Here is a 13,010-nt window from a genome sequence, read left to right on the forward strand (position 1 = left end):
TTATTTCATGGAGGCATGAGCATTTGACTAATGCTTGTCGCTTTTAAATGAATATTAACATGGCAGTCAGTGTGAGGTAGAGATTCTGAAATGAGAGCTCTCCACTGTGAAAGATTTTATCTTTGTAAACTGGGAAAATCATTTCATTACTAATGAATGATTAATATCTAAACATTCCCATAAATACTAACTTAAGGTAAATATTTGTGCTTTTAGAGAGTACATTTGTTTATGATGGTTAATTGCTGCTTTTATATTTTTAGGCCATGAATATTGTGGTCCCCTTCATGTTTAAATATGCTGTAGACAGCCTCAACCAGATGTCGGGAAACATGCTGAACCTGAGTGATGCACCAAATACAGTTGCAACCATGGCAACGGCAGTTCTGATTGGCTGTATGTGTGATTCTTTGATCTGTCTGCAGGTGTTGACTTTCTTCAAGAGGGTTTCATCATATTTGAGAAGATGACCTTTTCACCACAAACACATTTAGCATTTTGGATGTTTATCATTTTATGTGAGATATTTGAGATGTGGTTTTTAAAAATTCTTTTTATGGTATACTTTCTAAAAATTCTATAACAGCCTCATTTTTCAAGTTCTAGAAAAAAATAAAATGAAATAAGACATTGAATTCATAACAACCACTTCTGATAGTCTATCAGATAACCTTTTCAATAATTCTGGTTATTTTCTTGCTGTTGTTAATTATTTTAAGGGAAATAGCTAAATAATGATATGTGTACATTTAATGTCTTATTGAATAATATTCAATAGCCATGACACAAATTTACCATTTGTAAAGAACAGAACATGTTGCTTTGTTCCCTCATGCATTAGAAAGGACACTTTGTGAGACTCAGGAGATTTGAATGGGGACATGCTTTAGTCAAGCACTTGATTTTTCAGGAACTCGATTTTATCATTTGTTATTTGGGTGCATTGAAGTAGATTAGAATTTGTCCACAATAAGGCCATATAGACTGCTCTTTATTAAAAGTATTTAGTTAGAAAAAAATCTTTCAAAATCTGGAATTTATAGAGGGAAATAACAATGAAAGGGATCCATAGTGGTGGAAAGATTGGTAGTCACTAGGCTAGGTGCTTTCTTTCTAGGTTTCTTTTAATGTAAGTATTCTGTGATGTATTCATTTATTGTATAAACACTTTCTTACTTACTACATACTTATCATTTTATCCCCATGATTCTAACGTTTTTATAACCCATTTTTTTTTCTTTTGAATATATTATTAGATGGTGTATCAAGAGCTGGAGCTGCCTTTTTTAATGAAGTTCGAAATGCAGTATTTGGCAAGGTGGCCCAAAATTCAATCCGAAGAATAGCCAGAAATGTCTTTCTCCATCTGCACAACCTGGATCTGGCTTTCCACCTGAGTAGACAGACAGGAGCTTTATCAAAGGCTATTGACAGAGGGACAAGGGGTATCAGTTTTGTCCTGAGTGCTTTAGTATTTAATCTCCTTCCCATCATGTTTGAGGTGACTCTTGTCAGTGGTATTTTGGTAAGTAAGACATTTTTCATAATAAGCTTTTATCTTACATTCTCATTAGTGGCTACTTAGTATTTGAAGCTGGTGTGAAAGCAAAATTCCGTGGTATGAGAGGGGTTATGCAGTTAATTTAATTATTTGCCACAAGCTTCAAGAGACTGTCCAAAATCTTTATCATGTTGTTATTGTAAAGAGTTGGTCAGTTCAACACATACATCAGTTGTTTAACTAGTGCTTGTAATTGTTTTGGCAGAGATATTTTTATATGACTTTAGACTGGTATGCTCAAATTACCTAGATTTTTATTCACCATTTATAATATTCTAAGCAATTTCATATTTTATAATTAAAACTGTACATATACTCTTTATTCCTCTTAAGGCTTATTGGGTTATTTTTTATCAGCATTTGACAGTAGTATCAATGCGGCAAGTGTTTGGCTTTCTTCCCTTGCTACCTTGGGTAGCTTTTCTAAGATATTTGATTCCTCACACATTTTATTTATATAACTTCCCATCAGCATGTTTTTATTAAAATCTTTTGACTGATATTTGCTGTTGTAGATTATAAACTATTTGGCAAGAACAAAGACCATAATTTCTTCTTTTGGCTTCTCCAGTATTATAGATGTGGTACCCAGTTTGCATTGGTAACCCTCGGGACTCTTGGTGCATACACAGCATTCACAGTTGCTGTTACACGGTGGAGGTAAAGTATTTCCCAGGAGCCAGTCAAGGTTCAGAAATTAGCGATGCTTTTATAATAAAAATTTCATGCCTATGCACATCTTTGTCTTACAGAACTAGATTTAGAATAGAAATGAACAAAGCGGATAATGATGCAGGTAACGCTGCCATAGACTCGCTGCTGAATTATGAAACTGTGAAGGTAATATGTTTAATTATACTTTCCTCTGCCTTTCATGTTGCACAAAGATTTGTTCTGCCATTTAATAGAATAGGTGCTGTTAAGTTAGAGCTTTAGATGAGGATAGGATCTCTAGCTATGATGGAGTAATTGTACTTTGTTATTTTTCCTTATTTGGAAATTGTCTTTCTGCCTCCATTTTTGTGTGGCAGCATCAGAATTTTACCTTCTGAATTAATTTATAAGTGAGAAAAGTATAGGTAGCGCTTTGATTCAGAATGAACACTAAGCTGGTCAAACAGACATGTAAGTTCTTGACTTTCTATCCCTCAGAGTACTTAACATAGTGCTTTCCATTAATTCTTTCATTTATATGTTCATTTTTCCGTTTAACAAATATTATTGAATGCTTTTTATGTCCAAAGCACTACACTTGGTCTTGTGATGGGGGAGGGTGGTAAAAAATGATTAATATTTAACCCTTGCCCTCCTGCCCTCCCAGATTTAACTCCATTAATTGGGAGAATTAAATAAGTATGCAGGTAACTATATAAGAAGGTGTGATGGCGGTAGGGGCAATGAGAACTGTCATTTCAGTCTCGGGATCAGGGGAAGGCTTTGTGAAGGAAATGCCATTAACAGCTTTTTCTTAGGGGTGCCTGGGTGCCTCAGTGGGTTAAGCCTCTGCCTTCGGCTCAGGTCATGGTCCCAAGGCCCTGGGATCGAGCCCCACATTGGGCTCTCTGCTCAGCAGGGAGTCTGCTTCCCCTTCTCTCTCTGCCTGCCTCTCTGCTTATCTGTGATCTCTCTCTCTCTGTCAAATAAATAAATAAAATCTTTAAATAACAGCTTTTTTTAAAAAAAGATTTTTTTTTAAAGTAATCTCTACACCATTGTGGGGCTTGAACTCAAAACCTTGAGATCAAGAGTCATCTGCTCCACCGAGCCTGCCAGGTGTTTTAGATCTGGTTTAAGTTAACCAGGCATTGGAGCACCTGGGTGGCTCAGTGGGTTAAGCCTCTGCCTTCTGCTCAGGTCATGATCTCAGGATCCTGGGATCAAGCCCCACATTGGGCTCTCTGCTCAGTGGAGAGCCTGCTTCCACCCCTCTCTGTGCCTACTTCTCTGCCTACTTGTGATCTCTCTCTCTCTCTCTGTCAAATAAATGAATAAAATCCTCAAAGAAAATTAACCAGACATTCCTCAAAATGAGAAATTTCATGGACTTTTCAAATACAGTTCATTGTGGAAAACTATAGGAGTACCATAGTCCAGTGTATTGAAAGTCATTTTTTAAAATGGAGTATGCAGTATAAAATTGTATCCATACATGAGGTCAGATGAAAAGGATACTAATCACTTCAGAGAATAAATTCTTTTTTTTTTTAGTTTTTAGAAAGATTTATTATTTTATATTATTTTATTTTTTCAGTGTTCCAAGATTCATTGTTTATGCACCACACCCAGTGCTCCATGTAATACATGCCCTCCTTAATACCCACCACCAGGCTCACCCATCTCCCCACCTTCTCCCCTCCAAAATCCTCAGTTTGTTTATCAGAGTCCACAGTCTTTCATGCTTCAACTCTCCCTCCAACTTACCCCAATTCAGTTTTGCTTTCCTTCTCCTAATGTCCTCCATGCTATTCCTTATGTTCTACAAGTAAGTGAAACCATATGATAATTGACTTTCTCTGCTTGACTTATTTCGCTCAGCATAATCTCCTCCAGTCTCGTCCATGTTGATACAAAAGTTGGGTATTCATCCTTTCTGATGGAGGCGTAATATTCTATTGTATATATGAACCATATCTTCTTTATCCATTTGTCTGTTAAAGGGCATCTTGGCTCTTTCCACAGTTTGGCGACTGTGGCCATTGCTGCTATGAACATTGGGTACAGATGGCCCTTCTTTTCACTACATCTGTATCTTTGGGGTAAATACCCAGTAGTGTAATTGCAGGGCCATAGAGTAGCTCTATTTTTAATTTCTTAAGGAATCTCCACACTGTTTTCCAAAGTGGCTGCACCAACTTGCATTCCCACCAACAGTGTAAGGGGGTTCCCCTTTCTCCACGTACTCTCCAACACATGTTGTTTACTATCTTGTTGATTTTGGCCATTCTAACTGGTGTGAGGTGGTATCTCATGGTGGTTTTGATTTGAATCTCCCAATGGCTAATGATGATGAACATTTTTTCTTGTGTGTCTTAGCTGTTTGTATGTCTTCTTTGGAGAAGTGTCTGTTCATGTCTTCTGCCTATTTTTTCATGTGATTATCTGTTTTTTGGGTGATGAGTTTGAGGAGTTCTTTATAGATCTAGGATATCAGCCCTTTGTCTGTAGTGTCATTTGCAAATATCTTCTCCTATCCCGTGGGTTGCCTTTAAGAGAATAAATTCTAATTGTACTTGCATGTAATTACTATTTTTGTATGTTTTATAGTATTTTAATAATGAAAACTATGAAGCACAAAGATATGATAGATTTCTGAAGACATATGAAACTGCTTCATTGAAAAGTACCTCTACTCTGGCTATGCTGAACTTTGGTCAAAGTGCTATTTTCAGTGTTGGTTTAACAGCTATTATGGTGCTCGCCAGTCAGGGAATTGTGGCAGGTAATGGATCTGCAGTGTTCACATTAAAGATACTTTACTTAACCTTTATAAATAAAGATTAATGAAAGGAATGTATATATTAGTCTTACTATAAAGCATGTTCAATAAGGTGCTTTAATATCCTTGGAGTGCTTTCCTTTTTGTATCAGAATGTGTTTTCTTAATTGTATGATAATGTTTTTTTAACTTCCTTTTGTTTGACACTGTAAGTTTAGCACTAGCTCCCTCATTAATTAGGACTACTGTTTATACATTTTGTGGGGCTACGTACTGATTATTTCAGGAGTAACTTCTTTTTTTAGCATTTAATATTTCTAATTTCTATTTATCTCTGGACCTGGAAAGCATGGTAATTAATTTAGTGTTTAGTCCAAAGGATTACAATTACAATTACTAGTTACATTTTAATTAGATGTATTTGCAAAACATTTCAAAAGTAAATAATGTCTCTGCCTCCTTTGTATAACCTGCCCACTCAGGATTTATTCATTCACTGTGTCTTTAATACATGGTTTATCATTCCCAGTCATATACTCATTTGCTCCAATTTTTTAATATGTACTTTTTAAAAAATTTCTACTTCACATTACAGAGTTACTTGCTAGGGTATTAGGAAGAAAGGAAAGATTTCTAGCCATCCATTTCTATCTTCCCTTAAACCATTCCTTTTTAAAAAAATATTATGTATAGTGTATGGGTGAGCGGTTCCCATTCTACTTACATCAAGTTCCCTGTATTCCTGAATCTTGGATTAAAATGCTTTGAAATTTGAGTAAGCCTTAAGAGTTGCTAGTTATATGCATTTTTGAAGTATATTCCAGAATAATAGACTGTAAATTTTCTGTCTTAAGCTGGAAAAGTTTATAACCTCTAAAATACCATTGTTGTTTTTTTTTCTTCTGCTAACTACATATTAAGGTACCCTTACGGTTGGAGATCTAGTAATGGTGAATGGACTGCTTTTTCAACTCTCATTACCCCTTAACTTTCTGGGGACTGTATATAGAGAAACTAGACAAGCACTCATAGATATGAACACCTTGTTTACTCTACTCAAGGTAGACAGTCGAATTAAAGTAAGTAATCTATTCAGTACTTTTTTAAAAGCATGTGAATATCATCCCATTAATAGGATTGTTCTAAGGGAATATTTATATCACCATGTTAGCGAACTGTTTCTTTTTTGTAGGAATTGGAGCTATTATGTGTATTAAGAGGTTATTAGAGCTTCTACTTCCATGTTTACAGTATTAGCAAATATTATACCTAGAAGCTAAATTTTGTTAATTTAAATTATTTGTACTTGCACTTGATTTACTTCTGCTAAAAATGATATAAAATGTGTGATTGCCTTTCCTCACATTCTCAACTTCCTTATACCTGTGCCCACCATCTTCCTACCTGCTCTCCAAAATTGCTCAGAACCCAAAGCATTTAAGAATTTTTGACCTTAGTGCAGAGTGAAAAAACAAATCTCTAAAAGCATGCTTGGAAGTAGTGTAGCTCTACTTGTAAACCTCCTCTTCCCCCATTATTTCCATTCTTCTCTTTGTGAAGTAGAAAATTGTCTTCATGGCTATACTCTACATGGTGTCTAAAGTGGCTTTTTTTTTCTCTTCACTACTAGGACAAAGCAATGGCATCTCCCATTCAGATCACACCACAGACAGCTTCGGTGGCCTTTGATAATGTGCATTTTGAATACATTGAGGGACAGAAAGTCCTTAGTGGAATATCTTTTGAAGTTCCTGCAGGAAAGAAAGTGGCCATTGTAGGAGGTAGTGGGTCAGGGTAGGTAATTCAGTTATTTATAAAATTCTGCATCATTGGTTAATGAGTCCCAATATAATGCTTTTTTTTCCTTTATCATAATAAAATGATTAGAGTTGTTTAGAACAGGGGTTCCCTAATGTTAATAATATTACATAGCCTTTCCTTGTCTCCAATTTCAGAAAAAGCACAATAGTACGGCTATTGTTTCGCTTCTATGAGCCTCAAAAGGGTAACATTTACCTTGCTGGTCAAAATATACAAGATGTGAGCCTGGAAAGCCTTCGAAGGGCAGTGGGAGTGGTGCCTCAGGTATTTAAAAAAAAAAAAGAAAAAACCTATTTGGGGAAAGATTTATTGGGTTGGTAGATCTTTTATCAGAATAATTTGAATTCAGAGAGTCAATATAGTCATCAATGGATGACTCAGTTGGTTAAGCATCTGACTCTTGATTTTGGCTCAAGTCATGATCTCAGGGATTGTGAGATCGAGCCTCATGTTGGCCTCTGTGCTGGGCATAGAGCCTGCTTGGGGTATCTCTCTCCCTCTCCATCTGTCCCTCCCCGCTCTGCTTGTGTGCTGGCTCTCTCTCTCTCTCTCTCTCTCTCTCTCCCCGCCAAATAAAAGGGGAAAAAAAGGTCAATATATGCTAATTAAGTAGGAAGCAGTAGGCCCTACATTTCAAATTCTGTTACCAAAAATATTTTAAAATAATGAATGGAAAATCTGCATGATGGAAAGATTTTTTTTAAGTCTTAGAAAGATAGCATAATATAAAGGGAAGAGCCCAGACTAAAGACAAACATCTGGATTCTAACCCCAGCTCTAACCCTTTTAAGTTCTGTGGTCTTGGTCCTCAGTTTCCTTATCTTTAAAATAAGGATAATAACCATTTGTCTTAGAGGATAGAATTATTATGAATTAGAGATGATATACTATAAAGCACCAAGCATAATGTCCATCACGTAATTTTTCAGTAAGTGAAAACTATTACTGTGATTTTGAACAGTTTTTGACATAGTGAAACAATTTGGCTATCTGCTTCCATGTTTGTATGCCTTGTCTTTGTACCAACTTGTCCTGTTTGTGTCTGACCTGTAGTAAGTATTTAGTAAGTATTTGTTGAACGACTTTAGGGAGAAAAATAAATTTAGAGCAAAATCTGAGAAGACAACAGGGATGCCTTATAGAATGTGAATTTTTCTTATGCTAAAAGCCAATAGAGAGACCTGGGAACAAGTTGCAGCCTAGAATCTGAATTAAATTGAGACAACTGTAAGAAAGGGATCAGTCAGGGATATGTAACTTCTAAAAGGTCCCCAAATGAACTGACAGTCTGCACTGTCCTCCCTCTTTCACTGACAATCTCAAATATTAGTGTGCATGAATTGCCTAGGGAGATTATTGAAATTCCAACTCTTTCACGGACCTTAGTTCTGGCTTAGGAGGGCTGTGTGGGCAATGGCCACGGTCGCCAAACTGTGGAAAGAACCAAGATGCCCTTCAGCGAATGAATGGATAAGGAAGATGTGGTCCATATACACAATGGAGTATTATGCCTCCATCAGAAAGGACGAATACCCAACTTTTGTAGCAACATGGACAGGACTGGAAGAAATTATGCTGAGCGAAATAAGTCAAGCAGAGAGAGTCAAGTATCATATGTTTTCACTTATTTGTGGAGCATAACAAGGAACATGGAGGACTTGGGGAGATGGAGAGGAGAAGGGAGTTGAGGGAAATTGGAAGGGGAGATGAACCATGAGAGACTATGGACTCTGAAAAACAGCCTGAGGGTTTTGAAGGGGCGGGGGGTGGGAGGTTGGGGAACCAGGTGGTGGGTAATAGTGAGGGCACGTATTGCATGGAGCACTGAGTGTGGTGCAAAAACAATGAATACTGTTACGCTGAAAAAAATAAATAAATTTTAAAAAAATTTAAAAAAATAATAATCAGAAGACACCCCCCTCCAAAAAAGGGAGGGCTGTGTGGGGCCCAGGAACCTGCATTTTTGAATATCAAGTGAATTGAATTCTAGGCTGTGTCTGCTTAGGGCTCAGTGTCCTCATCCATCCAGCTAGATTACTGCCATTCTCTTAGGGTATATAACAGTTGCCCTTGACCTTTTGAAAAATAGAACATTTTATTCACAAGGAAAAATATACATGGTTAATAAATGAAAGAAAAGATGCAGATCCTCATCGGAAGGCTTGCCAGTACAAATTAAAACAACAATGTGATAACCATTTTTCACCTGCCAGCAATGATTTTAGAATTCATAACATCCAGTTTGGGCAAGGCTGTGTAAAATGGCTAGTCTGTTGTTTGGCCGGTGGAAGTATACAGCTTTCCTGACAAGCAACTTGGCAATATGTACCAATAGCCAGAAAAATACTGATACCATTTATTCCAGTAATTCTGCCTCTAGGAAGTTTTAAGGAAAATAAACAGAGAAGTGATCAGATTTTTATATGCAGAGATGTTCATTACACCATTATTTATAATAGCAGAATTTGAAATTGACAGTGACTATCCAACAGTGACTAACCAAAGTAAATGGTTAAATTTATCACCATAGGATCAAATGTCATACAGCCATTTATAAATATGCTGCTTGTAAATAATATTATCATAAAAAATACTCAAATACAAAGTTTCTTAAAAGGAGGATACCAAGCAAAATATAATATCCCAATTTTATAATACTAAATGAATATATATAACTAGAGAAGAAAGAAAATTAACAAAAATGATGATAGTAGTTATTGATATATGGTAGCATTATGGATTATTTAATAAATTTTTATTTTACCATATTTTTTTGTATTTTCAAAGTTTCCAGTTAGTATTTGTTAGCTCTTTTTTGAATATAAAATATTTAAAAGTATTTTCTCTTTATAGAACTTTAAGTTTAGTGGGTTTAAGTACCATTTCAAAATGAGAACATTTTAGATCAGTAGTTGGTATAAAATGATTAAAATACTATTTGAAGTAATATCTGAAACTGGGGCTGATTGTGATATTAAAGAAGATCTTAATTAGTTATCTTGGTTAATGTGAACTAATGGAGCCATTTTATTTCATCTTACTGTTGCCTTCCAACCATTTGGAGACTAAAAGGGAAGTGGGAGGTGGATGTTTACTTTAAGTACCTTAGCTTTAGTGTGCTATATCAGAATAAAATGAAATATCAATTGAATGCTTGTAGTGACCTTTCTCCAAAAAATATCTTTAGTGTATAAATCCTTTGTTTTCTGTGTCCAAGTAAAAAACTTGTTTCTGTGTCCCAGTTTAAAAGCTTCTGAGAAACATATATTCAACCTCATTAGTAATTAGGGAAGTGCTAATTTAAACAGCACGTTTTATACCCAAAAGTAGCAACAACTGAAACTTAATTAATATGCAGGGTTGTCAAATATATAGGGATCTGATGCCCTCATACACTATGGTTTGGAGTATGTATACTGTTGGACCATTTTGGAAGACGGGCAATACTATCAAAGGATAAATGTATGTTTACCTTTTTTTAAAAGATTTCATTCAATTGACAGGTGACAGCACAAGAAGGAGAGGAGGGGAGGAGCAGAGGGAGAGGGAGAAGCAGACTCCACTGATCAGGGAGCCAGATGTATGCTTACCTTTTAACTCATCAGTCTATTTTTAGGGGTCGTTCTTAGAGAAATACTCAAGTGTACAGAGCCCTATATACAATATTTCATTCAACGTTGTTTATAGTAGCAAAAATTTGGAAACCACATTAATATCTATAAGTAGAGAAGTAAATAAATAAATATATTGTTAGTATCATACAACTGTTTAAAAATTGAGGTAGAGCGGATGCTTGGTAGCTCAGATGGCTAAGCTTCTGCCTTATGATCTCCAGATCCTGGGATCGAGCCCCATGTCAGGCTCCCAGCTGAGCGGGGAATCTGCTTCTCTCTCTCCCTCTGCCTCTACCCCTGCTTGTGCTCTCTCTGTTTCTTTCTGTCTCTCTCTCTCTCAAATGAACAAATAAAATCTTTAAAAAAAAAAAAAAAAGGTGAGGTAGGATTCTGTTACTGACGTGAGCAGTTCCCAGCGTATGTTAAGTGAAAAAAGCAATTTATAAAATAACATGTATGTATGATCTCACTATGTTGAAGAAAAAATATATGGCATATAAATTCATCAAAAAAGTCTGGACTTGGGGCGTCTGGGTTGCTCAGTGGGTTAAACCTCTGCCTTCGGCTCGGGTCATGATCTCAGGTCCTGGGATCGAGCCCCACGTCGGGCTCTCTACTCAGCGGGGAGCCTGCTTCCCTTCCTCTCTCTCTGCCTGCCTCTCTGCCTACTTGTGATCTGTCTGTCAAATAAATAAATAAAATCTTAAAAAAAAAAGTCTGGACTTACATTCAACAAATTGTTCATGGTGATTAGAGCTTGTAAGGGAAATGGGATTGCAGGAATGAGGGGGGTGATAAAGGAGTTACCATGTTTTACTCTTTATGCCTTTGTGTCTTTACTAAGTTGTTTGAGTTTTTTGTAATGAATACACATATATATGTACATATATATAAATCTGCTTCAGGATGCTGTCCTCTTCCACAATACCATTTACTACAACCTTTTATATGGAAACATCCATGCTTCACCAGAGGAGGTGTATGCGGTGGCAAAATTAGCTGGACTCCATGATGCAATTCTTCGAATGCCACATGGATATGATACAGAAGTAGGGGAACGAGGACTCAAACTTTCAGGTAATCAGATTTTAGATCTACTCCTGCTTGTGTACTCCCATCAAACTTTAATTTGTCAGAGCCATTTTCTTGAAAATGCAATGACAGAGTACACACCTAGTGCTCATCTAGTCACTTTCAACAAGGTCCTAGTCTCAGCCATCACCGTAAATAATTCAACATGTCGGAAATAACTTCTCAGTCATGCAGGTCTCTTTTTTTATTTCACTTGCAGCTGTAAACTGTAAATGCTTAATAGTAAATTGCTAATACATCCTCAGGTCAGCATTAACTTATCATCCATAATTTTAATATTAAAGGAAAGCCAGCATCATTTCTCACCTGAGAAAGTAGTAGGAGTAGGGAAAAGTAATTTGATAATAAATAGTGTATCTCATCATAATTTCCTAGATCATTATGGGATGTTTTCAATACTTTAGACTTCCTTATACTTGATATACTTAACTGCTATACTTTTATTACAGCCAGTTTCGTTTTCATGTCCTTGTTGGTTCAGTGGTCAAGTAAATTTTGGGGCTTGTACATTTCTATTTAAGTGTTTAATTATGAGATTGCTGTGTTTAATAATTACCCTGTAATGACTGAATTTTTTGGAGGATCCATAAAAAAGCTTTTTCACCAAAATTATTTGAATTCCAAAAGTATGATATCTGTGCCTGAAAGTATTAATGTAACTAGTATAAACACACTATATCCTTTACATTTATTCTTTATTCTAGTTTAATTTAGGGAGGAAATATATAAATTAGGGATAGAGGTGAGACAAAAAGAATGAAGAATACTCTGCATGAATTTAATGAATCCCCATTCCTTTTCATTACAAACCATCTTCATTTATTCACAACATTGATTAGGTGCATGTTATGTACAGACTAACATGCTAAATGCTTTGAGAGTTAATACGATGATGCATAAATGTACTTGCTGTCAGGGAATTTGCATTCCATTAGAAAGTTTTGATCTAGGTTTAGAAAATGTTAAGCAAAGATTGATTTCAAGTTAAGTTGGTCTGTAGTATTTTGATTATCATCTGGTAGTAGAAGATTCTTGCATCATTCCAGTCCCCGTTTATACTTCACCATTGCTCTTAACAGGAGTAGTGCCCAGCTAACTAGACCACCCCCAGATGATTTGTGCAGTTGGCTAATTTTAAAGACCTCCAAGTTTTCATATAGTATAAACTAGACCTCTCAAAATAAGACTCTGCCTCAGATAGCTATGCCATGTGTCATTTTCCAATCATTTTTCCCTTCTCTGCATGCCTTTGGGAGTAGGAATGGCTAAAGAAATTTTCTTTTTGTTTAATATCCATTGCCCTACAGCTAGACCTCCCTAAATGAGTATTATTTAGCATCTATGCTAGTATTTATGGTAGGGAATTAACAAATATTTCTTCTCAAGGTGCCAAAATTCTATTGATTAGAATTGAAACTGGGTTTGTTTCCACTTGAAATTTGAGAGTCATGTCTAAACTAGTCTTTCCTCTGAGTATCTGCATCTT

The 13,010-nt window shown here is 36.0% G+C and overlaps 1 protein-coding gene across 2 annotated transcripts in view; it reads left to right on the forward strand.

The window, feature by feature from the left end:
• ABCB7 (ATP binding cassette subfamily B member 7) overlaps positions 1–13,010 on the forward strand; it is a 162,447-nt gene that overhangs the window by 118,010 nt on the left and 31,427 nt on the right. For both annotated transcript variants that reach the window (XM_045995536.1, XM_045995537.1), the window contains 9 exons: positions 264–396; positions 1,257–1,525; positions 2,133–2,221; positions 2,314–2,401; positions 4,826–5,000; positions 5,919–6,076; positions 6,628–6,791; positions 6,953–7,082; positions 11,338–11,509. In XM_045995536.1, the coding sequence (XP_045851492.1) occupies positions 264–396; positions 1,257–1,525; positions 2,133–2,221; positions 2,314–2,401; positions 4,826–5,000; positions 5,919–6,076; positions 6,628–6,791; positions 6,953–7,082; positions 11,338–11,509 (1,378 nt within the window). The remainder of the gene's footprint in view (positions 1–263; positions 397–1,256; positions 1,526–2,132; positions 2,222–2,313; positions 2,402–4,825; positions 5,001–5,918; positions 6,077–6,627; positions 6,792–6,952; positions 7,083–11,337; positions 11,510–13,010) is intronic.

This window comes from Meles meles, chromosome X (assembly GCF_922984935.1).
Source record: "Meles meles chromosome X, mMelMel3.1 paternal haplotype, whole genome shotgun sequence".
NCBI lineage: Eukaryota > Metazoa > Chordata > Mammalia > Carnivora > Mustelidae > Meles > Meles meles.